Consider the following 27,266-nt stretch of genomic DNA (forward strand, 5'->3'; position numbering starts at 1 on the left):
ACCTGCCTGGTGCAATATCCAAGGTTCTTTTAGTTTACAGAGAATGCCCCGAGTGTGGGAAGGAGGTAATCAACTCCGTTTGCACTTGATTGACCATTGAGGTGCACTGGTACTAAATGAAACTATTGTGCAGCGTGCACTTAATGGCACAATTTGCTTTGAAATGCCCCTGCCACCCCCTGTCACATGATTTCTCCTCCAGGATCCTCCCTGAAGAGAAATTTAAAAACTAGGCAAGTATGGCTTTACATGTCCCTATCTGTTTGTCCCTTGTATGTTGTAGGAAAACCCCTAATCACACCATCATGAGACAGTTGTTACTCATACATAATTTGCTGAAAGAGAAACTGAAACTAGATAATACAATATAACCTACAGCACAGTTTCTCCATGCTCTTGGTCATAATAACAAGTGAGCTCCGACTTCTATTTTATAACGATTATTTAACAGCTTCTCTTGTGGTTGTTTTAAACAACTTTCTTGCTCCTTAAATCCTTGTTTAATGGAAAATGACACAATCTATGCAAGACTTTCATTATAAAGCACGTGGATCATATTATACAGGTATGTTCATTGAATTATTATTTTGTTATCTTCATAATCATCATCAACATTTATTCAGTTATATAACTTCAGCAAATTCCGTAGAGCATAACAATTGGAAACAAACACTGTAATAAAACAATGCTGACAGACAGAGAGGTAATTGGGCCCTGCTCGCAAGCTTAACAATCTATAGGACAATGGGAGTTTGATATATGAGGTTAAATGCTTCATATTTTTATATATAATGCACTACAAAACATCCGCAGAGCTGTACATGACATTTACAGTATTCTACAATAAATAGACGGCAATGATCTATAACACATTACGTAATACATGAAAAACAAAATAATGCAAAGGCCAGACATATCGCTTAGACAAATAATACACAGATGAAAATTGAATGGGATCCCCTCTATGGTATTTTTAATTGTGCATGATTTATAATCGCATTTTCCAACATCATTTTCTGTTTTCTGACATGAAGTTCAGTTTGTAGGTTGTCACATATCACTTATATAAAACAATAAACATACCACTGTATTTAGATTTAGCAAGTAGTACACAAATGCTTTAAACCACTTCATCATCATCATCATCATCATCACCATTTATTTATATAGCGCCACTAATTCCGCAGCGCTGTACAGAGAACTCACTCACATCAGTCCCTGCCCCATTAGGGCTTACAGTCTAAATTCCCTAACACACACAGACAGAGATAGACAGACAGACAGACAGCCTAGGGTCAATTTGTTAGCAGCAAATTAACCTACCAGTATGTTTTTGGAGTGTGGGAGGAAACCGGAGCACCTGGAGGAAACCCATGCAAACACGGGGAGAACATACAAACTCCTCACAGATAAGGCCATGGTCGGGAATTGAACTCATGACACCAGTGCTGTAAGGCAGAAGTGCTAACCACTACACCACCGTGCTACACCGTACTTGTTGTATACACTGTATCTGTGCAAGATTGTTTGGTCTTATTAAAGAATCTTTATTTGTATGATTACCTTACACATCTCATTTTAATACAGTTTTCTCTGTAATAAAATGGCCATCACTAAATGTATGAAGAGCTTACCCCTGCTGTAATCTATTTAACGTTTCTTATCGCTGGCTTCCTAGATTAATAAGGGCACTGCAACATTCTGCAGTGTCGCAGTGCCCTTATTATAAAGCATAAAGATTGGAAAAATGGCATTACCTGTTATTTTTTATGAGTTTCTGCTGAAGCCTCTCCGTCTTCACAGAATCCCTTACCATGGAAGTACTGTGCGCATAACACTTCTTCCGTTCACTGGCAGTGTTCGGCTGCAAGTAACTAGTAAAAGCAGTTTGCACTAGAGGGGGGACTTCGCTGGCGGTCTCAGAGCAGCCCTGGCATTGTTACGGCTACCAGTGCGGCATAAACTTATAGAACTTTAGTAGAATAGGTCTTCACCTTTAGTAGCTGCCTTTCCCATAGAGACTGGTTATGCTCACAGGTACTCGGATGCCCCCAGGACTTATGCTCAATGTAGTACAAGTTTATGCTCGCACAGCAACGCACAGGTACAGGAGGTAATACACGGAGTAGAGACGGACCAGAGATCTGCGAACTGGAAGAGCACTGGTGGAGATGTCAGGTACCAGCAGGGTCAGGGTCACAAGCAATGGTTCGGAGTTGGGGTACAGGCAGAAGGTCGGGGTCACAGGCAAAGGTTCAGAGACCGGGGACAGGCAGAAGGTCGGGGTCACAGGCAAAGGTTCAGAGTCCGGGTACAGGCAGAAGGTCAGGGTCACAGGCATAGGTTCAGTGTCCAGGAACAAGCAGAGGACATACACGGAGAAAGCAATCCAAGGTTACAACACCAATCAAGCACAGAAACAGGCAGCAAACTGAAACAGAACGCTATAACTGGCAGTGAGGCTCAGTTCTCACTGCCTTAAAAAATGCAAAGGGCCAATCAGGGCAAGGCCCAGCAAGTGCTGCATAATTGATTACTGGCATGCAGCCAGTAAAAGGGAGAGAAAGACCAGCAGAGTTCTGCCCTAATCAGCCACCATTGGATGAGTCTGAGTAGTCCTGTGCGCACGTGCCTGGCTGTTTGACAGCTGGCCGGGCTCGGCGGCAGGTAGGTGCAGGCGTCCCGGTTGTAGCCTAGGCAACTGGGACGCGGAAACCGGAAGTGACGTCCCGGTCGTCACAGCGACGCCCGGGACGCCAGAGACCAGGTGCGGGGAGTCACTGCGGCTCCTGACAGGCATGGTGCATTTAAGTGATGCTTAAATATGCATTTATTGACACCATATATTTTTAATACATAAACCTCTAAATAACAAAGGAAAATCACTCTCAGCAACATAATATTATGAGCAAATAGGAGTCATCTAGTCTTCACTTTTTCTTCTTTTTTTTTTTTTAAATTTAAGTTTCTGATAGAACCACATATCCTGTGAGGGATATTTATTGCAATGTTTATTAATACAATCACCATTAAATGAGTGAAAAAATATACCACACACTGGGTGGGACATAGTTATACAGGAAAATACATCTTTATTTCCTTATTGTGCAACATTTGTCACAGTTCTTCAAATGTATTGGTGTGAAATGAATAGGGAGACCAGAGTTAAATGTGAGTTTAAACAACGCATTTTCCTGTCGGAAACATCATCATTATCATCGCACATAAAAAGAGTTGCACAGACGAGGTTGATCACAAAGGTGCAAACTTAAATGAAAGGGTAGGGAGGGCTGTGAGACCTTATAAACCTGTTGTTTTCGATCTTTGTTGTGTGACACAGAATATTGTATTATACTGTATACAGTGATTGATTTTTTAGTGTTCAAGCAGATGGTCAGTACATTGTGCAAATTAGCTATTGCTACAAAGTGTCACGCTGTAGGCCTATGAGGCTGAAGATAGTAAGACACTAACCGGTATTGGTGCCACTGGTCAAACAGGCGCGGAGTCTAACGTACCCCTATTAGCCAGTTACCAGTGTAGCGTAGAGGGGTCAGACGGTTCCGGGTCACAGCAATCAGGAATATCAGGTACAAAAGGGTAATCCAAAGGAATAGTCGTCAAGCCGAAGTCACAGTACAGAATGGGTCACACAGAAGAGTAGAATGGTCGCCAAGTCGGGGTCACAACAGGTAATCAGGAATCAGAATACTCAGGAGTATGGAGAAATAAGGAAGCCAGGAACACTGGTGGTGAAGCTGTTACTCTGGCACCCTAATGGCGCCAGAGGCAGGTTTAAATAGAATCCAAACAGAGGTGATTGGTGGAGAGCGGAGGCGGAAACTGAAGCAGCGTCCTGTTGCCTAGCAACGGGACTGAGGCCAGGGCGCATGCGCCCGCAATCCGGAAGTCCGTGGCAGCCGGCGGGGGGGATCAGACGTCCGTTCCCCGTCTGACAGGGAATCAGCGGGGACGGCGTCTGACAGTACCCCCTCCCCTCCTCCCTCTCAGAGAAGGATTGCCTTTCCTCAGAAATTTTGCAAGGAGACGAGGAGCATGAAGGTCGGCTTCCGAGACCCACGATCTCTCCTCTGGACCGTAACCTCTCCAGTGTACTAGATACTGAGGTTTGCGCTGGAAAAAATGTCTCTTCAGAATTCTCTCGATCTCGAATTCATCCCCTAAAGATGTTTTAATAGGTGGAGGAGGAGCAGGTTCGCTGAAGAATTCGTTGAGAATCAGCGGTTTCAGCAATGAAATATGAAATGTGTTATGGATCTTAAGAAACGGAGGTAATGTAAGTTTGAAGGAAACAAGATTGATGACTTGTGCTATGGAAAAGGGACCAATAAACTTAGGAGCCAATTTCATGGATGGAACTTGAAGTCGAAGGTTGCGCGTAGACAACCAAACACGGTCTCCTACCCTTAGTACTGGAGCAACTCTTCTATGAAGATCAGCCGCTTTCTTCTGTCTCTGTACAGAAGTAGACAGTGCTTCTTTGGTTTGAGACCAGATTTGAGAGAAGTCATGGATGAGAGTATCAGCCGCTGGTACTAGAGAAGAAGGAGCTTCGGATAAGAGAGGAGGAGTGGGATGTCTGCCGTAGATAATGAAAAATGGAGAACGCCCAGAGGAGGAATGTAGAAGATTGTTGTGGGCGAATTCGGCCCAATACAGAAGATCATTCCATGTCGTTTGATGATCAGAAGCAAAACACCGTAGGAAACACTCCAAGTCTTAATTCACTCGTTCTGTCTGTCCGTTAGTTTGGGGGTGATATCCGGAAGAAAATTTGAGACTGACTCCAATCTTATTACAGAAAGCTCTCCAGAACTTAGCGACAAATTGTACTCCTCTGTCAGAGATGATCTCTTGAGGGCATCCGTGAAGACGGAAGATGTTCTTTAGAAACAAATCTGCGAGTTTAGGGGCTGAAGGGAGACCTTTACAAGGAGTAAAGTGTGACATTTTTGAAAAAGTCTAAAACGACCCAGATGGTATTGTAGCCATTGCTCAAAGGGAGATCGGTGATGAAGTCCATCGTAATGCTGGTCCAGGGAGAATCCGGAATAGGCAGAGGAAGGAGAAGACCAGGAGGGCTTTGTCTTGGCGCCTTGTGGCATGCACAAACCGAACATGCAGATACGAATTTTTGAACATCTGAAGCCAGTTTAGGCCACCAATAATATCTGGAGAAAAATTCTTTGGTTCTCTTGTAACCGGCATGGCCGGCAAATTTGGACTCGTGAGCCCAACATAGTAGTTTAGAGTGGAGATGAGGTTCCACGAATGTACGCCCTGGAGGGGGAGAGGTTACTGAAGAATTGGTAATGGCCACTGTTTGTATTGGATTTAGAATCATTTTGTTGTCTAAACAAGTGAGAGTACCATCATTATCAAAGGACCTGGAGAGAGCATCAGCCTTGGAGTTTTTGGAACCGGGACGAAAGGTGAGAATGAGTTGGAACCTGGCAAAGAAAAGAGACCAGCGAGCTTGACGGTGTTAAGACATTGTGCTTCCTGGAGATAAGTAAGATTTTTATGATCTGTCATGACCGTGACGGGATGTAAGGCACCCTCTAGTAAGTGACGCCACTCCTCAAGGGCAATCTTGATGGCTAATAATTCCTTGTCACCGATTCCATAATTTAGTTCAGTGCTAAAGAATTTCTTAGACAGGAATTCACAAGTCTATAATGTTCCTGAAGCAGATTTCTGGGAAAGAATTGCTCCAATCCCGACTGAAGAAGCGTCCACTTCAATAAAAAACGGTCTCCCCTGGTCTGGCTGTTTGAGTATAGGGACCGAAAGAAATGCTTCTTTAAGAGTTTTGAAGGCCAATATGGCTTCGACAGGCCATGGTTTGCTGCAGGCACCTTTTCGAGTTAAAGCTGTAATAGGACAGATAATGGATGAAAAGCCTTTAATGAACTGCCGGTAATAATTAGCAAAACCGATAAAGCGTTGGGTAGCTTTGAGACCAATAGGTAATGGCCAGTTGACAATGGCCTTCACTTTCTGCGGATCCATCAGCAGGCCTGTGCCAGAAACTATGTATCCTAGAAATAGAACTTGTGGACGCTCAAAAAGGCATTTCTCCAGCTTGCAATATAAGGAATGTTTCCGGAGACGAGAAAGAACAGTCTTGACATGGAGACGATGAACATGTAAGTCAGATGAAAATATCAAAATATCGTCCAGGTAGACAATCACAAATTGATACAGAAGATCCCTGAAGATCTCGTTGACAACATCTTGAAACACTGCGGGGGCATTGCAAAGTCCAAACGGCATGACTAAGTACTCATAGTGCCCGTCACGGGTGTTAAATGTCGTTTTCCACTCATCGCCCTTTCGAATGCGGATTAAGTTGTAGGCCACTCTGAGATCTAATTTAGAGAAGATTTTGGCTCCTCTAATCCGGTCGAACAGTTCTGTGATCAATGGGAGCGGATAGCGGTTCTTGATGGTAATATCATTAAGACGGCGGTAGTCTATGCACGGTCTTAATGAGCCGTCTTTTTTTTTTACAAAAAAGAATCCAGCTCCTGCTGGCGAGGTGGACTTTCTGATAAATCCTCTTTGAAGGTTATCTGATATATATAAAGACATTGCCTTAGTCTCAGGGAGAGCCAGAGGATAGACTCTACCTTTGGGAAAAGTTTTGCCGGGAATTAGCTCAATAGGACAATCCCATGCTCGATGTGGAGGGAGCGTCTCTGCAGCGGTTTTGCTAAACACATCAATAAAGTCTAAATACGGCTCTGGTAGTTTGAGGTGGGAGTCCAGAGAGAGACAAGGAAGTTGGTTAGGAGGAAGTATTTTCGAGAGGCATTGATTGAAGCATGAGGAGCCCCAGGAGGTAACTTGAGCGTGAGCCCAATCGAATTGTGGTGAATGTTTCCTGAGCCATGGTAGCCCTAAAATGATGGAGTTAACGGACTGTGGGATAACCAGGAACTGAATCCACTCTTGATGGAGTACCCCTACCTGCAACTGAACTGGAGCAGTAGTGTCAGTGATGGAACCGTTGCTGACACGGTTACCGTCAACTGCAGTAAGAACCAGAGGTTGCGGCAATGGAGTGCAGGGTATGTGAAGCTTCGACACCAGAGTGGCAGAGATGAAATTTCCTGCAGATCCGGAATCCACAAAAGCAGAACAATTTAGGGAAGAGTCCGAAAATGTGAGGGTGACAGGCATCAGAAAACTGTTATCTTTGGAAGGAGAGGGAGAATGGAGACATGAACCTAGAACAACCTCCCTGGTGTTGCCTAGGCGGTGTGTCACTCACCGGACTGTGAGTGCTATTTCTCCTGTGTTCAGGAACCGTGGCCGTCCGCCATCCTGAGGGTCTGCGCGTGTGCAGCCCTTATGAAACCTTCAGTACCTGTTGCTTTTAATTGATTGGATGATCAGGCAACCCTCCCTATTTAAACCACCTGTGATCATTACCTGGTTGCCTGATCTTGGAGTCTCATTCCCCATGAGCCTCTGAAGGTGTTCCTGTGTTTCCTCGTGTATTCAGCTCCAGCTGATTCCTGTCTACTACGATTGTGGTTTCCAGACCACTTCAACTCTCCTGTGTTCATCGTGTCTGCACTCAGCTGATTCCTATCTGCTACTGCTGCCGGATTCCAGTCCGCCTCAACTCTCCTGTGTTCAGCGTGTCTGCTCTCCGCTGCCTCCGTTACTACTGCCGGGTTCCAGACCGTCTCAACTCTCCTGTGTTCATCGTGTCAGCTCTCCACTGATTCCTATCTGCTACTGCTGCCGGATTCCAGACCGTCTCTACTCTCCTGTGTTCAGCGTGTCTCCCCTCCGCTGCCTTCGCTACTACTGCCGGATTCCAGACCGCCTCTACTCTCCAGTGTTCAGCGTGCCTTCCCTCCGCTGCCTCCGCTACTACTGCCGGATACCAGACAGCCTCAACTCTCCTGTGTTCATCATGTTTCCGATTTTACTTACTACTGCTTCCTGAGTATTGCTCCGTTGATTACCGGTTACCTTCCGGGCGCTGCACCAACCTGATTACCGCTTCCATCCTCCAGTGGTCTCTCCTCCTGCCGGCGTTCAGCCGTTCAGGTATCCCTGCACGTCTCCTTGACAGCCTGCTCTCCTGAACCGCGGTATGCATACCTTCCATTGACTTTGCTATTGTATTGCATATCCGTCTGGACTGTGTTGTGTTCATCTCCGGAGTCCTCCATCTACTGAAGCCATTGTTACTATTGACTTTGTTTCCTATTACCTGGATCTCTATAGTGACTTTGTATACTTCAAGCAGCGCTTGTCAGTTATTATTGTATTGTGGTTATCATCGTGGGATCAAGGTCCGTGTGCTCCGTGTATCCTCTGCATTCCATTCATCTCCTCGTGCCCCTCCTCACATATATATAGCAGTGGTACAACTTGTTGAACGCAGACCACTGACTCCTGTTTCCCATTGGCACCAGTTTCAAGTTTCCTCTCACATAAGCAGTGGTACAACTTGCTGTACACAGACCACTGACTTCCCCGTTACCTACTTGCACCTGGAATCCATTCCTTCACTATAGACAGTGGTACAACTTGCTATATGCAGACCACTGACTTTCACTACCTCCTCTCTACTCCTGGACATTTCTCCTCACTATAGCAGTGGTACAACTTGCTGTACGCAGACCACTGACTCTCCTCACGTTTACTTGTCCATCTGGTTCCTCGTGTTCATACATCTAAGTCATTACCAGTTGCTGCTAGTCATAGACTTTCCTTGAGCATTCTCTTACCATATGCTGACTCTCCTGTTCCGTTGTCACCCTGCTACCAGAGGACCATAGTACCAGCTATATTACTCTGGTAAGAACATCATCTGGTGATATCCTGGGCAAAGAGTCCTAGTGCCCGTGACACAGTGAAGTTTTCCGGCCTCTTGGGACAGGAAGATAGCAGATGGCCGGATTCTCCACAGTACAAACACAAACGATTCTTGATCCTGCGTTCTCTCTCATCCCGTGACAGACGAGAGCGTCCAATTTGCATCGGCTCTTCCGCCGGGAGAGCTGGGGATTGAAAACGAGGAGCCAAAAGCACAGTGCGACAACCTTGGACCCTCTCCTGAGAGCGCTCTTGAAGGCGAATGTCTACTTTGACACACAAAGAGACCAAGTCGTCAAGCTTGGATGGAAGCTCTTGCGAAGCCAGTGCGTCCTTGATAGGGTCTGACAGGCCTTGCCAATAGGTGGCGGAGAGAGCTTCATCATTCCAGCCTAATTCTGAGGCTAAGGTACGAAAGTGAACCGCATATTGACCTGCAGTTAAGGAACCTTGGCGAAGAGCTAACAAACTGGATGCAGCCGAAGACACACGACCAGGTTCATCAAATACCCTCCGGAAGTTCTCAATAAAAGTATCAGAATGAAGGAGAGATCCATGTCTTCGTTCCCACAGTGGCGAGGCCCAAGCTAGGGCTTGTCCCGTCAGGAGGGAAATAATATAGGCTACCTTAGCTCTCTCAGATGCAAAGTATTCCGGTGAAAGTTCAAACTGGATGGAACACTGATATAGGAATCCACGGCATCCTTTGGGATTACCGTCGTATTTCTCTGGGGTTGGAATCCGTAGTGTTCTAGAGGTAGCAAGTACTGCGCTTGGTAGGGCAGCGGCCGGAGCAGGATCAGGAACTGGGGCTGCTGCCTGAGAAGTGCTCAGGGCATCCAAGCGGGAAATCACTCCTTGTAAACACTGCAAGAGTTGTGCTTGGTCGGCCTCCTGGCGTTCTACCCGTACTCCTAAATGGATGAGGAGGTCTCGGGATGAGGGTTCTCCGGTACCGTCAGTCATGGCCAGAGTAAACTGTCACGCTGTAGGCCTATGAGGCTGACGATAGTAAGACACTAACTGGTATTGGTGCCACTGGTCAAACAGGCGCGGAGTCTAACGTACCCCTGGGACCCCCGCAAGGAGGTTTGGACTTCGCAGCAGAGAGCACGCAGGTCGCGGACCTATTAGCCAGTTACCAGTGTAGCGTAGAGGGGTCAGACGGTTCCGGGTCACAGCAATCAGGAATATCAGGTACAAAAGGGTAATCCAAAGGAATAGTCGCCAAGCCGAAGTCACAGTACAGAATGGGTCACACAGAAGAGTAGAATGGTCGCCAAGCCGGGGTCACAAAAGGTATTCAGGAATCAGAATACTCAGGAGTATGGAGAAATAAGGAAGCCAGGAACACTGGTGGTGAAGCTGTTACTCTGGCACCCTAATGGCGCCAGAGGCAGGTTTAAATAGAATCCAAACAGAGGTGATTGGTGGAGAGCGGAGGCGGAAACTGAAGCAGCGTCCCGTTGCCTAGCAACGGGACTGAGGCCAGGGCGCATGCGCCCGCAATCCGGAAGTCCGCGGCAGCCGACGGGGGGATCAGACGTCCGTTCCCCGTCTGACAGGGAATCAGCGGGGACGGCGTCTGACACAGAGAATGCTGTTTATTTACAGAAAAGCATCTTTATATAAGGGATTAGCGTGACAAGATATGCAAATAATATGCATGTGTGTGCAGCCTTATTCAAATTCAAATGAGATTGCACCTAAATCTTATATATAACAAACAGGAATACAAGAAATTTAATACACTATAGCACATACACAAAGAGCAAAACAGTGGAAATGAAATCTTTTTAAATGGCAGGCTGTAAAGAAAGTACTTGTTTCCATCAACTGAGAATAGCAGCTCTCATTACCGCTAATCCAAATAATATCAGCTTGTAATAACAGTCAACGAAAGATGTAATCGTCCTCTGCTGCAATACTGTTATACGTTGAGTGGTCGATAGCAGGTATGTGTTTAAAATAGACACATCTATGTAGCCGTACTAACCCGTTTCAACACTGAGCGGGTATAAGGCACGTGTAAATTAGCTTGCTTAAATAGTGACTACTAATTGCAATATGTGTAATGAACTCTTATTATCAGAGCCAATAGCGATCATAAGGGTAAGTGGAGATCGCAATGACCCTAAATACATATATAAAATTAAACATTTAAAAAACAGAAATATTGTATATACTTAAAGAAAGAATATAATATTGCATGCTAAAAGCATGAACATGAACATATGCTAGAAGTCAAAGTAGACACAGTGCAGAAAAAGATAAAAAAGAAAAAATTCATAATCTCGTGTAGGAAAAGATCAAACTATATGATATGAAGATGTATTTACAATGAAATGCCTGTGCTTAAATGGTGTGACGGAGACTATTATGTATAGAACATGTTCAACAATACGACCATTACATATGAGCACAACATGATTAAAGATCGAATGCAGAGATCAAAAAGACAGATTGGGCCTGACCATGCCCCTTGAATTTTAATTTTTTTTTTATAATTACTCTTTTAAAGGGCCCCTTCAATGCTAATAATTTAGGATTGGGATTGTAGTGGGTTGTGATTTTTTTAAATTATTACTTACAATTTGTCCCTCACAATCCGGTGGCTCCCAGTCACAGATAGACTGGGAGCGAGCGTTGCAGTGATGAGGCCACCACACGGCGTTCTAGTCCATCCCTGTCTGGGAGCTACAAAATCACATCAACAATATCTAGGTAAGTGGTGGAGAAGGACAGTGCGGGGGGGTATATGCGATGAAGAGAGACAGGGCAGGGGATGTGTGGTAAAGAGGGACAAGAATTGGGGCAGGGGATGTATGATAAATTACATGCAATATATTTATAACATATATATATATATACACACATTTGAGTGAATAAAAGAATATTTAGGTGTAGAGTTCTGGTGAGCATATAAGGTGCATGTGGGGAGGTCTGAGGGGCATATAAGGTGCATGTGGGGAAGTCTGAAGAGCATGTGCGGAGATACGAGGGGTAGTTTCATAGTGCATATGGGAGTCTGAGTGCATGTGGGGCTATTTTGGAACATGTGTGAGGTCTAGGTGGCATGTGTGGGCATTTTTGGATGAGTGAAGTGGGCATCTTTAGGTTATTTTCTCAATCTCAAAATTAAGGGTAACGTTCAGCCCTTTTGAAGGTAGGATGTATGTATTATATATTGTTATGTACTCTGCTTACCTATTGCTTGACTTTCATGTACCTATACATTTGCCAAACAGGCCCCAACATGCCAGGATCCAGACAGGAAACCAGCAGCAGGATGTGAAATTTGCAGTAATAGGTAGGAGAGTACAACACAGTCGACCAGCAGCCTCGTCCTTAAGCCATTCTCATTTTGTTTCCTAACCTCTCTTGTTCACTCTCTTCTGCTCTTTTTGTTTCTGTATCCCTTGCTGTCCTCAATTTCCTCAATGTCCTGTACATCCACTTGCTGAGTTTCTACCTTCCATTTACCTCCCTCCTCTCTGCAACCTTCAGTCCTCCTCATTCTCTCCAATCTTACCCTCTCTCCACAGACTTTCAGAACAATAATAATCAGCTGGAGGTACAAAGACCAAAGCCCAGCCATTAATCTTCAAGTAAGTGAACATTTTATTTTCTTTCAGGTGATGTTTACATGTGCTTGCCGCAGACCTCCATGCTACACCTCTTCCTCCAGCGGGCCAGGGAGGGAGAGAAATGAGGGGGGCTGCCTGTTTGTGTGTACTGGGCCCAGCAGTTTCTGGTGGCACCCCCGGTTGTTTGCTATCTGCTGTTATCCCCTGACAATGGTCCTTTTAGAATATCATGTTTAGCCCAGACTGTATAGGTATATTGATGGGTCTGATTGTCATTGGTGGCTTGTGGGTGGTAGTAAAGAAATGTACTGCTGCTTGTATTTACCGTGCCAGGGCTCTTTAATGGAACCTGGTGAAATCCCCCTGGTAAATGGAGGATCTGACCCCTGTGGGGCTGTCACGCAGGCGAAAAGTGGTGGGACTCGGCGATTACAACAGTTACTTTGTCCCCTCTCAGAAGTTCTGCAGAAACAGGGATTGCAATTAAACATGTCTTGCAAACAGATTCCACAGACATAGGGTGGCACAGAAAAAAATGCTCTTTGTTGCTGTCAATGCCTACTCATTGCCCACTCTCACATCTTCCGGATTACCGGGAATCAGGCCATTCTCCCCACATCCTGCATGTGTGGGGGGCCTCTATGACGAGTTTTGCTGTAATTGCATCATTTTGTCCCCCCTGATTGATACGATAGCAGCATTGCTCACAGGAGTCGGGGCCAAACTGATGTGATACATGGCGCCACGCCTCCTCTGCCCTTGCAATTCACCTCCACTTCAGGATCACCCAGAGGGGCTATATGCTAGCTGCATCTGTAAGTGATTTAGGCCTGGGTGAAACATTTTGGCGACCATCACCGCTGACATCCCCAATATCTGTTGAAACTGTTGTCGAAGTCAGCAAATTGGATAAAGTCATTTCAATTAAAATCAAGCAAACTTGGTTGTCTTTGTCTGCAAAGATGCGTATGGCACGCTACGGCGTGAAAGGGCGTATGCAGCCGCAACACGTGGCACAAACTGTATTTACGCTTTTACATACATTCGCACAAACACTCACACTTGCAAAATAGTACATATTAATAGTAGTTGCAGCACATAGTTATTTATGTTAAAATATAGTAGAGTTTATGTGTAATATTATAAGTTATATGCATATCAGTAAAACATATGGTACACGTTGAAGGAATCAGGTCATGTGTGGTATCATACTAATCCCCTTCACATTTGCAACTGTCCGGTTCACTCTGCGAAGGGATTGCAGAGTGCATACGCAAGTTATTAATGTTAAGGAATTATGGACTATTAGGATTAGAAATCTTGGCGGGAAGATCGGAGCCCATCCCCTGGAGAGATGACTCCCACCTTTGGATTCCTGAGCTTAAACTAGCCTATGATCTGCAACCCCCTGGACCCTCCTGAAACCTGGACCAATAGAAGTAAGCCACACCCTTTGCATTGTTTTACTGTATATCTGTTTGCGTATAAGCAGCAGCTCCTCATCTAGTGTTCAGTCACCTTGACCGGGAAGACTTCAGGACTGAATGACTGTTCACTGGATCCAGAGCGCCTGCGATAAGTAACGGCTGTACTTATTATTATTTCGCTTGAATATATTCTGCTACTTTTTGAGAATAAATCTTTGTGCGTTGGAAACACAAATCGAGATTCGACAATCGTTATTGGATAACGACAAAACGCTTTTAACACTGTGCTATAAACATTTTCCACATAGTTTGAGGACTGAGCCATACTTGCACAATGATGGCATCTGCTGGAAGTGTGGTATCACAATGCAGGGTTAAATGAACACAACATTCTACTCTACAGTCATTCTGCTTTTCCATGGTAGGTGTATCACCTATACAGTTGCACTTTCTCTCCTGACTGCGCCATTATCTACTTGTATTTTCATCAGAATCCCATACGGTAAATCAAGTCTTTGTTGTAATACCAGGGTAGTCTTTTGAAGTGTGTTTAAAAACTGATTTAGATGGCATCACTATTGTGTGTACTGCAGTTGCAGAATATATCACTTTACTTGCTGGAATTAAGCTTCAGCTCCTCTGTGACCTGAGAAGTGTAACTAGCACACTATGTTTTATAGTTAGTTCCTCTGATTGTTTGTTATGTGCATTATATTGTCTCACAGTTTTTATGGTAATGGACAGTAATCCACACCTTCTCCCATCCGTTATTGTTGATTGTCCCGTAGTCATATTTCCAGGAGAACATCCGTTCAGTAATTTAAACAATGCTCAGATATCAATGTAAATAATTATAAGGGCTGTAGTCTCTTTAGTTACTTTGAAAATAGCCCAAATCCTCCCTCTTCTGTCTCATCTATGAAGTTGGCTACCAGGCTTCAGCAGACCACACCAGGGGCGGACCCAGACATTTGTCCTACCCCGGGCGATTTTAGGGGGGGGGGGCGATTTAGGTCCCGCCCCCTTTCTGTGTTCTAAGGCTGCCAGCGGCTGCACAGTATGTGCAGGTCCGTTCAGCAGTGAAAGTGTGCTGTCCCGCTGCTCTGATTGTGTTTAAAACACAATCAGAGCAGCCGGGCAGCATACTGTCACTGCTGAACGGACCTGCAAGCCCCTGGTAGGGGGGAATGGGGGGGGGCGATCGCCCCGATCGCCTTCCCCCTGGATCCACCACTGGACCACACTTGTCCTTCAGCTGTTAGTGTAGCAGAACCATCAGCGAACCAACAGTGCTCTTTTACATCAGATGACAAGTCCTCCCACAATGGTGCTTCACTCTCAGGGGTCTATAAACAGTCCTGATACCTCCAGTAACATTCATTTTAATTTAGCATGTCCTGCAAGTGACTGTGATATTGTTTAGGGGCTTATATAGTTAATCATCCTTGTATACACATGTTCAGTGGTAGATAGGGAAATGCACAGATCTAGTTTTTAATACAAAGACTATTCCATGTCAGTCATCACTATCAGTCGGCACTTAAGACTGCCCTGTAGCTGGTGCAAATGATAGGGCTCAAAACAGGAGTGCTTAAGAGAAACACAGTACTTGAATTGGCCTTTTCTGTGTCGGCATGGCCTTACTGTACATTGCCTATTTTAATCTGCCCCTTCACTCGATCAACACGATCCTCTTGCCTCACTTTTTTGATGTCCTTAGGCAGCAAGTGTTCGACCAGGATTTCTCCAACACCACCCTGTCTGTTGTGTTGCTGGGGAACGGCTGGGCTTGCTTTACCACCATCCCCTTTCTTTATCCCAAATGCGCCCTCTAACCGCAGTAGGAGGGGATTTTGCTGCTGCCACCACTAGGCTCCTTAGCGGCACCTAGAACTGCGTCCTTCTGGGTTACGCTCGCTGCTAGTGTGCACCCTCGCTGGGTACCAGGGCTGGTACCCCTGACCTCTTTCCTTCAGATCAGGGTTGCTGTGGACGGTTCCCCCTGGCCTATCACACTGGCCAGTGGCGGATCCAGGGGGGGGGGGGGCGATCGCCCCCCCTAGCAGGGGCTTGCTGCCGACAGCTACACACTGTGCAGGTCCGTTCAGCAGTGACATTGTGCTGCCCGGCTGCTCTGATTGTGTTTTAAACACAATCAGAGCAGCGGGACAGCACACTGTCACTGCTGAATGTACCTGCACATACTGTGCAGCCGCTGGCAGCCTTAGATATCGGAAAGGGGGCGGGCCCTAAATCGCCCCCCCCTACATCGCCCGGGGTATAGTAATTTCCTAGAGCTGGGCAGAGCATTGGAACTGGAATGCTGGGTCCCAACCTCAGAACAGCTGGATAACGGATTAAATTGGGTCTAATCTGTAGGTCACAGGAATTACAGCAGGTAAGTAGGCGTCAAAGCAGGTTCCTTAAGCAGTGATGTTTATTAGCTCAGGAAGTCCTAAAAAGGACAGTTACACACTCACTAGTTTGAGGTACTAGTGATATACAGAAAGTACAGATGGAATAATAATACTGCATACATTTTGTACAGATTTACACAGATACCCTGGCAGGATGTAATCCAGCCTTCATCCAGCCTGCACATATATCAGCCTGGAAGGGGTTTGATACCTTTTTACATTGCTGCTAGCAGCAACACAACATCTGAGGATTTCTATTGAATGTTTACCATCAGGATATAACATTTCTCTAATCTTGTTTTGAACACAATTTGTAAAATTCACATTTACCTGTAATCACTTATGGAGTCTACCAGCAAGTATAATTACCTCCTCCTGTCTTTCAGGCTCAACAAACGTTTTGGTCACTTAGCTATGAAAAGGTCTAATTAACATAAGATTATCTGTCTCCAGACAGTTGCAAAACCCAAACATGACACACTGTCTCAGAAGTCAAGACATTTCCACACATACCAATATAAAAAGATAAGTACATTTGTAATGATATACAGAGGTGCACTGCACTCCTAGTTAAAATAAATATCTACAATAAGTTATTTCTACGTGATCCAGCCACAAATGAGTTATCTGTAACTTATCCAGCCGCAAGGCCCGTTAGATATTTCTATACCGATCCTTCAACATCCTTATTGTTGAACAGGTAATAAAGGTAATAAGACTGCAATGGGTAGGGGGACTGGTCAGGGAAGCCCCCTCTCACCACTGCTATTCAACATAGCTATAGACTCATTGTTACACATATTGCAAACTTTTTAGGGACTTAAAGTAGAAAGGTGAGAGATAAGTTAATTCTTTTTTATATAGCCAACCCTAAAAACTCTCTACCAGCAATTATGGAAAAGATTAATACTTTTAGTCAGGATTCATGATCAATGTGGTGAAATCCATAGCTATGTTCCTTAAGGCTAATCAAACGAAATCATCATGGGGAAATGCTCTTCCATTACTGTGGGCAATACATCACTTTCCTTATTTAGAAATTAATCTCCCCAAGAATGACGCCAACCTGTATAAACTAAACATTATTGCAGTAATTCAAAAATTGGAGGAGGACTTTGGGAGCTGGAAACTGACTTACTTAGGAAGAGCAACCTTGATTAAAATGATATCTTTCTAAAGTCTGCTCTACTTAATACAATCCTTACCCATACTCATCACGGTACATGATCCGAAAAAAATAAATCTTCTAAGATCTTTTTTTCAAAAGGAGGTAGACCGAGAATAAGCCTGAGGAAATTATACAAGGTAAAATCGAATGTTGGAATTAACTTTTTGGGTATAACGAATTATAATCATGCGGTAATGCTTAGAAACATTAAAGATTGGTTTTACAGATGGACAACTATGCAAGCAACCTCATTAGAACTACATTTCCTAACCAATTTTTTACTGTTGGGTTTTTCCTTCTTTAATAAAAATACTGTTGTGTCTCCTTTCTCTTTTTGCCTGTGGGATCCTAGAGAACCCTAGGGTACCAGGGTTATCAAGTGATCTCTGGCTCTAGCCCCCTGGTATGCTCATATTTGATAAGAGTAGTGGGAGATCTCACAGTCCTGACATTAAGGTAGAGTGTATGTTTTATCTATTAGGAAGCCCTCCAGCCGGTACAACAAAACCCGGAGTCTGCTCTGAGGTCTGGTGTTCAATGTTGCCCCTGGTGGTGGGGACAGACTTGGCTGCAGACACACAGAGGGTCGAGAGATGAGTACCGGCTAAGGAGAATCCAGGAATAGGGCGTGATGATAGACAGCAGCGTGGGATCCAGGCCAGAATCGGAGCTGGCAGCAGACAACGTAGCCGAAGAACAAACCAAGGTCAGGGGTCGCAGGCACAGGTTCAGAAACCAGGGACAGGCGTAAGATCAGTGTCACTAGCAAAGGTTCAGATTCCAAGTTCAGGCAATAGATCAGGGTCTGAAGCACAGGTTCAGAGTCCAGGAACAGGCAAGGGTCATACACGGGTAATCAGTCTAAGGTTGAAACACCAACACAGGAACAAAGCAGCAGGCAGCAGAACTTAAAACAGGACGCTATAACCGGCAGTGAGGCTCAGATCTCACTGACTCAAATAGTACTAAGAGCCAATCAGGACAGAGGAGGATAGGGCTGACAATCAGCCTCAGGAGGCAGCTAATTAATTACTAGCTAGAACTAGCATAGGTAATAACATAACCAGGAAGCATGTACAAAAATATAAGTGAACCAGTTTAAATCATATGAGAGCTCCCCCTGGTGTTGGAGGATGTCCCTACACCCTCCTACATCTATGCCACAAGGATAATAACAGAACACAGAAACTAAAACACACGCCCGGCTGCTAGTTCATGCCAGGATGCGGCCTACCGCCGCGGCTCGTGACAGTATCCTGATACATCCAAGGCAGTGGTATGGCCAATATGGGCCAGGGATGATCCAAATACTACATTTATTGGTTTATCATAGTTAGAAAAGCAAATACAATGTGCCTGGACAGACATTTGTGCTAAAGGTTAGCTACTTGCATTTTATGATATTAAAAAAGGTGTTATAATGTTGTTTATCATGACACACTGTCTAGTACTTCCACTTTATGATTTGTAAATTTCCACTGTTCTAGCATAAATCAACTAAGACCTTGCTGAACTGGTGGAAAGTCCCTTTTAGACTCAATGTGCGATGTGTGTAATATCAAATAATCTATCCTGTGATGTATATAACTGTAACTTTAAAATAACTATCTGTAATATCAAATACACTGACATGTCTCTATTGCATGCAATAAACCTGTTAGACCCTCTACCATGCCTTCTCTGCATGGTTGTCCACTGTGCCCTTAAGACTGGACATCTGGCCCAACACAGTCTTCCATTTCTCTCATTCCTACATGTAGATGAGATTGAAGCTTCCCATGGGTCCAGGAGCTGTCTTGATTTGACCAAAGAGATCATTATCCATTAGTTACAGGGGGGGTATACAACACAATAAGGCTTCCCCAACTAATGGTTGTCAGAAGGAAGCATAGATGAGATTGCTATGTAGAAATGCACTGTGTGGGTTGGTCGACTACACTGGGGCAAGACCAGTGATGTCACAGCAGCTCAACTGACTGCAGTCTCTTTTGCAGCTTCTTGACCTTTTAAGGTCCCATTAAAACAGAGGCAATAATCTATTTTAAAGAGCTTAATGTAAATTGAGATTAGTACTGAACTACAGGATGTATATTACCCTCATGCTTCATCTTTGAAATTTGAAGTTTGATGTATATTTATTTGTGTTCTCAGGTAATACCACCTACTTGCCCCTGAGCCCATTTACTTGACTGGAGACACTGTGCTGTGTATATTTTATAATCCTGGGAGAAGAAAAATAGCACCAGGAAGCCAGAAAGTAAGAGATGTGTATGGAAAATAAAGATCAGTCGTAAAAATACAGAAGAGTTTTGTGACTAATTTAAATAAGATCCTAATATAATATGAACCCAGCATAAAAATTAGTTGGTCAATGCTAATTACAATGAGAATGACATTACTGAATGCTAGACATAGCCATGAAACATAATTCCATGAAACTTGGGTGCCAACTTTGTTTTTGCTCATCAATATCTGCTACTTCTTGAAGTCTTCCTTAATCTGCCAAAAATGTTTAACCAAAGGTAAAATATTCTTATCCTAGATTGTGGCCAGGTCACCCTTCCCCCCACAAACCATTAGCTTTCTGGATTCAATCAAACCCAGGAGGTGCATTGCCTCCAGAATGCAAAGCAACCCATCAGAGTTCTGAGGCTTCAGTAGTAGCCACAGGAATACTGCTGTATCTGTGGTCTGGCTACTAACTCTGTGGAGCCGATAACGACATAGAGGGAGTGCTATACACCAGAGCTGGGCTCCTGGAAGGTTTCATGTGCAAGTTAAGTGAATGAATTGACCTGTACTGGTTCAAGGGACAAGGGGCTGGATAATTACCAGCCAGCAAAGAGGTGCTTTAGTAACTAGATACACAACCCAGAAGTGGTTCAAGGAGCCATTGAAAAAGCCTGGTGATGGTAGCAACTATTCCCCTAAAACTGGGGATTTCTTGATGTTTTGGGCTTGGCCAGATTCAACTAATCTTTAATGCAATCTGAAGAGGATTGCATGCACAAAACGATATTGGTCATCCTCCGATCACATTTTTCAACATCGATATGATATAGAAGATGAGCATGTACCAAGTTCATGGTCATGCACAGCATATTTTATTCCTTCTTCCGGTCCTAAATTGCGCAGAGGGATTCCTACTATATGAAATTGATGATATTTGGCAACTGGTCTGATATTACGGTATGTGTGTCACCAACACAAGACCAATAGCCAATAATAATCTGATTGAAATGAATTATTATTGGGCATGTTGGGAAGTGAGGTGGGAAAGTGACTGCCCACAAAACCATGATACCATCATCTGTACTCAGGCCACATTGTGCTCCGGGAGTGGTCCAACTCAATGAAGAATGATGTTCTTAGATTAGAACTAATTGGAATAGGTTACAGTGTATTTATCATTCAAATGGAAAGGTCGACTTTAGGGGATCACATAGATGTCTGGACATCTCTACAACATTCACAATACTAGGAGCCCTAGGTAATAAGTTGACAATGTTTTATTGTATCTCTGTTTATTTGTCCTGCAGGAAATGGCTCCATTTAAACGTCGCTATAAGAAGATATTCATTAGACCAAGAGAAGTTAAGGGCTTAAATCCTAGAAATGAAGAAATTGCTCTATGTGAACTGGAATCTGGGAAGGGGACAAGACCCATACAACCCAGTTCTGCTGTGGTCCAGGAGACACATGAAATACCATGGGAAGAAGAATTGGCAACTTATTTTAAATTGAACCCCATATATAATATACACCAGGGTGATGACATAGACATCTGCTCAAACTTCCTGATTGACGACTGCCCACTGCAGTTTCTTTGCCCGCAACATCACACAGTTTTACCATACGCATGGCAACTGAGGGATAAAAATACCAACACATGGAGTAACGTGATAGAAGAGGCTCAGCAAATCTTGGAGAGGCTGTTCAGTGACCCTGCTAGGGTGCAAGTGACTGGAAGACACCAGTAAGTGTGGTAAAGAATGTTTTTATCATATCCTTTTATTCCAATGGCAATGTCTTCTTCCTGTAGTCATGTAAATAAGCTCCTTCACCTCTTTTCACATAATTCACCTACTCTCTCCACCCAGGGGTTCTGAGATCCTTATTGACCTCTCTTGTATGATGATCCATGATAGCCAAGCGTTCGATCGTGTCCGACGTCTCTCCACCTCCAGCTCTTTCACCGTACAGTTTAATACAACCTACAAGTACTACTATGAAACTAAAGAGGATGTGTGGGAGGAATATAGTCCGGTAAGAAAGATATAAACCTAAAGATTAAGGTTTATTTTCACTTGTTGTCTCTATAAATATTCACCTACCTATGTCAGCATAAGATATCCTGCAGATTGTGAGATCCCCACTGCACTTTATGCTATCTTTTATTATCATGAATTATTGATAACAAAGTAAAATCGTGTAAATATGTAGTGAAACATATAAACCAATCAACTGTCAGCTTCAATCATTCTTGTAAATTACCCCAACAACTTCTCTATGTCTCGGATGCCAGGTCCCATTGTTTTTCAAACAAGTATAATTTGAAATCATTGAGGTTTTTTTTTAGCAGAAATACATAATAGCATATGGGAATAATGTTTCCTCTACTGTAAAATATAATATTAGTGCATGAATTTATGGAGCATCATAACGGCGTTTGCAGAGGAGCAGAAGATAGCCTCGCCCTCAGGAGGAGGAATGAGGACATTGTTAATTAAAGGGTTTCGAGTTGCAGTGTAAAAGCAAGTTAACGTTTTGCTGAGATTAGTGAAATGACATAAAGAGGAAGGGGTCATGTTTGTAAGAAAACCCTGCTGCACGGACATTTCTACTTTGCTCTAAACTGGTGTAAATCAGGGGGTAAATGTATCAAGCTGAGAGTTTTCTGTCGAGTTTGAAAAACCTATCAGATTCTAGCTATTATTTATTTAGTACATGCTACAAAATGATAGTTAGAATCTGATTGCTTGCTATAGGCAACATCTCCACTTTTCAAACTCGCCGGAAAACTCTGTTTGTTCCTTTTAGGATAACCCCACCCTTTCATGCACCTGCTATAGCCTATAAATTGATTTGAGCAACTTCCACTTCTTTATCTGTCTGAGAGGCATGTTGATGTCAGTAGCTGAGGCTGAGTGCTGACATTGGATTGCTATTTGGAGGCTTCTGGGGTACCTCTTTGGTAAGTTAGCTCTCAATTTAAAAACACATCTGTATGGCCCAAATATATGGGACTCTCATTGTTTAGAGTTAGGACCACCCTATTAGCAAATTCACCGTGGAGTGGCGGGTGGCTTTAACATACATTTGCAAATGTGTGCAACTAAGACTTTTGCATTTTTATCTACAGTAGAAATGGCAGATATGTTACTGGCTATAGCAGTGTGCTGGGGGATCTCTCTGTGTGTTTGTTCCATAAAGAGGAAGGGGTCATGTTTGTAAGAACACCCCACTGCATGGACATTTCTACTTTACTCTGAACTGACGTAAATCAGGGGGTAAATGTATCAAGCTGAGAGTTTTCCGGCGAGTTTGAAAAAGTGTAGCTATCATTTATTTAGTACATGCTACAAAATGATAGTTAGAATCTGATTGGTTGCTCTAGGCAACATCTCCACTTTTCAAACTTGCCGGAAAACTCTCAGCTTGATACATTTACCCCAAGGTCTCGTTTCATTCTTCCAATGAGACTCATTTTTCCTATCTGTCTCATACAGAAATTTTTGAAGTGTATAAAGAATGGCCTGAGAGACAGTTGTGAGGAGGTGTTCTGTAAGACAATAGTTTTCAAATATTCTCTTCATCTGACGAACATGGTACAAACAAACCTTGAAACTGGAACCAAGAGGAGGATGAGAAAACGACCGGTCTTCAGATCTTCAGCCTTAATGAAATCAAAGCTCTGGTAAGAGAAGGGGGAAAGGGGAAGGGGGGACGGGGTAGGGGTGGTGCTAGTCCTGATTTTATATTCAGACTTGATTGCAAATATTCAAGTAATGAAAATTCCAGTAAGTTAAGGCCATGCCATAGACATCAAGCATAGCTTTCCATAGGTGTAAATGAAGAGATTCCACGTTCACTATATCTCTTACACTGGTGACGCTCATTTTGTTCCTAAGAATCTCACCGTACAAATAAGTAGCAGGCCTGTTGCCTACTCTGTGCGCAATGGTAAAAGCTTAAACTAAATAACACCATTATAATACACACGTGATATTCATATGTAAAATCCATGTAAATAATATCCAAGTTAGGAAAACTTGTGTATCATAAGGAATAATGTACTCCCTATGTTACGGATAGAAGTTCTCATTATAGAGGCAGTCACTCTACAACCTTGTGCTTATATATATATGGCATGGAACTCTGTGACTTCTAATATCCATAGAAATGGGGACTCACTTTCCCATATACAAACAGCAAAGAGCTAAAAAGTCAAACTTAAGGTACTAATGCGACAGTTTAAACTGCACTATGTTTCATATACAATATGGGTTATTTATGAACTGCAAGTGTGGATGCAGTGCTGCATTATATGCACAAGTGCCATCTACCAAAGAGTCCCCGAAATCACCTACAAATGTAGAGAACTATGTCTGAGAGCAACTGTGATTAAGTGGATGCTTTTCGACTGTTTTAGGACCCTCTCCAATTGCCTGGACTCTGTCTGGTCGTCCAATTCAACTGCACAGCGTATCAGGCAAAACACTGCTGGAAGTGTGTACCCCGAGACCTGGCTAATAACTGACACCTCACTCATTTATGAGGACAAACCACTGACATGTGCAGACAGTGAGTACTCGTATGTATACACTTACTTCCATAAGACAATGCAGGAGTACAAGTATATCATCCATCAGATCTCCAGGATCCAGAACTACTTCCAGTGGGAGAAATATTTCAGGTAAGAAAGATCACCTAGATAATGACCTGTGAACGTGGTGGTCCGTCACCTGCCTGTGTGTGTGCTCATCTAATGTCTGAATTTTCCAACATGACCCACAATGATCAGTCGTTACTGGCTGCAATAACACAGAGTGAGAGGCCAGTGCCGGAGAGGTAATATACAGACTGAAAATATTATTATATAGGGAGAGGTAATACACCGACTGGATATATTATTATATAGGGAGAGGTAATACACCGACTGGATATATTATTATATAGGGAGAGGTAATACACCGACTGGATATATTATTATATAGGGAGAGGTAATACACAGACTGGAAATATTATTATATAGGGAGAGGTAATACACCGACTGGATATATTATTATATAGGGAGAGCTAATACACTGACTGGATATATTATTATAAGAAGAGGTAACTTGAACAATTTGAAAGTTGAAAGAAATGTATGTTAATAATATTGTTAATGAATTAAATGTAACAAAATAGTAGAATCATAATTAAAGTTTACATGTTTTAGTATATTGAAGTACTTTTCTACTAGCGGTCATATTATTGAATTTAATTAGTGTCATTTATTGTTGTGTCTTACAGGAAGAGGGCTTACATGGCTGCAAGTAATAGTAACATAGATAAAGGATGTTTGGAAAGATATCTTTTCCATGGCACAGATGCCAACGTAATAGAAGCCATTTGTAAACTGAACTTTGATCCACGTGTGTCCGGCAAGCATGGGACGGTCTACGGTAAAGGTTGCTACTTCGCTGAAGATGCCAGCTATGCTCATGATTATTCTCCTGCCAATTCCGATGGTTACCACTTCATGTTTCTCGCCAAGGTGCTGGTAGGATGTCCATCATTTGGCAAATCCTCTTACGTCCGTCCTCCAGCTATAAATCCTGAGGACCCGGCAAGCCTCCTCTATGACTCTTGTGTGAACAAATCCAAAAACCCCGACATATTTATTGTGTTTGACAATGACCAGTTCTACCCGTACTTTCTCATCAAATATGGGGAGATGCAAGACATGGTTCTACTGGATTAAGGACACTCATTCGCCCAGGATTTTGCATTTTTTATGGTGTTCCCTCACCTGTAGATCACAAGATACTTACCCTGATCTTCCTCCGCTAGACATACAAGTAGTGTGCTAAGGATGAATGACAACTGTGCCCAACATTCTGTCTTGGATGGAAGAAGAGATGTGTAGGATGTAAATTGTGAGCACTCCAAAAATACCCAAGATGAACATTGTGATACTGTGTAGAAAGGGGGTAGGGATACAAGAGTGACATTATAATAGCATGGTTTGCCTGAGGAATATAACCTCAAATTTCCCAGTCCTACTAAACCACACAGTAGTGTGGACAGTGAGGACTGGTGACGCTGAAGCAGAACTTGAAGATTGTGTTCCTTTAATTTTGTACCTCTGCAAAATAGACCACAAAACTCTATTTGTGCAAAATGTTGCTCATTTTCATCTCTAGTCAGAAGTCGATCATCTCACTAATATGTAATTGATCTATTAGAAGATCCTGGTACCTCCGGACGAAGCCCACACAAAAATAGGGAGTACAAACTACATGGAAATAGCACTTTAGTTACAATCGAACCCAAAACCCTTGAACAGTCTAGAACAGGAGTCATTGTGCATACTAACTAGAATGGGTTGTAGCACTTTCAGCTTCATATACCATTTAATATTTTGTTATCTATTGATTTAATTATTTGTTTTTTTTTCAATAATGTTTAAAGAAATACTATACTGAGCTCTATTTGCAATTTTGCATCTTGTAAAATTAATAACCTGCATAGTGTTAATGTCCCTCTTTTCATGCATTCAACCTCCTTTGTGTGTTCATCTTTATATTACTGTTTTGTTATCATAAATAACCACAAGGACACGAGTTTAATTTTGGCAAAAGGTCACAGTTTTATTTAAACATAAAATATGTATAAGGTGGTGGCAAAAGCAGAGCAGTCAGCTAAAAACTATTTGGAAAACCAAATAGTGGAAGGTCAGATTGCCATTACACCACTGGTCCCAGGATATAATCCTTTACAATTGGCCAGTGCTAGATTCTGGCATAGAGTGACTACACCCCTTCTGGAATCGACAATGACATGCTCACACAAAGCAGGTCAAGGGGCCCTCCACACAAAAGGGCCAAGTGTCAGGTTGCTTCAAAAGCTGTAGTGACCTGTGGTCAATCAGCGGGAGCACCATATATGCAATAGTCGCTGGCTGCAATGCTCTCCTTGCCGGTGCAGTGGTCCACACGCATAATAAGCAGGCCCCTGCCATAGCAGGAGGCCGCACATAAAATAAGCAGGGCCCTGAAAAGCAGTGGGCCGCAAACAGAATAAACAGGCCCCTGCCAGAGCAGTGGGCCACACACCAATAAGAAAGTTTTTGGTGTGTGGACCACTGCTCTGGCAGTAGTCACACACCGGTCCCGTGGAGGAGTACTGGCGTTGTTACCTCTGTCTCATAAACGGTGACCACGGTATATTGGATCCAGTATTTTAGTCTTAGTTTCCATCTGGTTCTATTCTACACATGTGTCAATCATTATTCTCTCATTACCTCCCACTAACTCCTTTTGGCTTTTGGAGCACTATTTAAACCTCCCAGTTCCTGCTCTCTGGATCCTGTTCTTCAAATTACTTACTCTTATCAGGATTGGGCTCTCCTCGTGTGACTTACCCGTGGTTTCTGTGCATCATTGCTTCAAGATCTGCTGTGTTTAATCTCTGGTGCCTTCATTGGAACTCTCGTCTTATCAGGTCTCCACTGCTGCATTCAGTGTCTCATCTACAGCTTCATTCATTGGACTTCTCCGCTTTACTATTGCAACTCCTAACTTCACTTGGAACCTCCGTC

At 43.4% G+C, this 27,266-nt stretch overlaps 1 protein-coding gene across 2 annotated transcripts; it reads left to right on the plus strand.

The window, feature by feature from the left end:
- The first annotated feature begins 371 nt into the window (after positions 1-371).
- LOC142149702 (protein mono-ADP-ribosyltransferase TIPARP-like) lies at positions 372-26,226 on the plus strand. 2 transcript variants are annotated; one of them, XM_075205008.1, is made up of 7 exons: positions 372-565; positions 19,613-19,718; positions 21,001-21,437; positions 21,562-21,727; positions 23,191-23,378; positions 24,114-24,377; positions 24,977-26,226. In XM_075205008.1, exons 3-7 carry the CDS (start codon positions 21,004-21,006, stop codon positions 25,425-25,427), a joined length of 1,503 nt encoding a protein of 500 aa, XP_075061109.1. In that variant the 5' UTR covers positions 372-565; positions 19,613-19,718; positions 21,001-21,003; the 3' UTR covers positions 25,428-26,226. The 2 variants fall into 2 exon arrangements, with proteins under 2 accessions (XP_075061109.1, XP_075061110.1); XM_075205009.1 differs by lacking the exon at positions 372-565 and adding an exon at positions 12,406-12,470.
- Positions 26,227-27,266: the final 1,040 nt, after the last annotated feature.

The sequence above is a fragment of the Mixophyes fleayi genome, chromosome 4, assembly GCF_038048845.1.
Source record: "Mixophyes fleayi isolate aMixFle1 chromosome 4, aMixFle1.hap1, whole genome shotgun sequence".
Taxonomy (NCBI): Eukaryota; Metazoa; Chordata; class Amphibia; order Anura; family Limnodynastidae; genus Mixophyes; species Mixophyes fleayi.

Bases quoted from the DNA above. Each gene is read 5' to 3' on its own strand.
- LOC142149702 (XM_075205008.1), top strand. From the start codon at position 21,004: ATGGCTCCATTTAAACGTCGCTATAAGAAGATATTCATTAGACCAAGA. The intron at 23,379-24,113 runs GTAAGAGAAGGG...CGACTGTTTTAG, and splicing joins TTAATGAAATCAAAGCTCTG to GACCCTCTCCAATTGCCTGG. The intron at 24,378-24,976 runs GTAAGAAAGATC...TGTGTCTTACAG, and splicing joins CAGTGGGAGAAATATTTCAG to GAAGAGGGCTTACATGGCTG.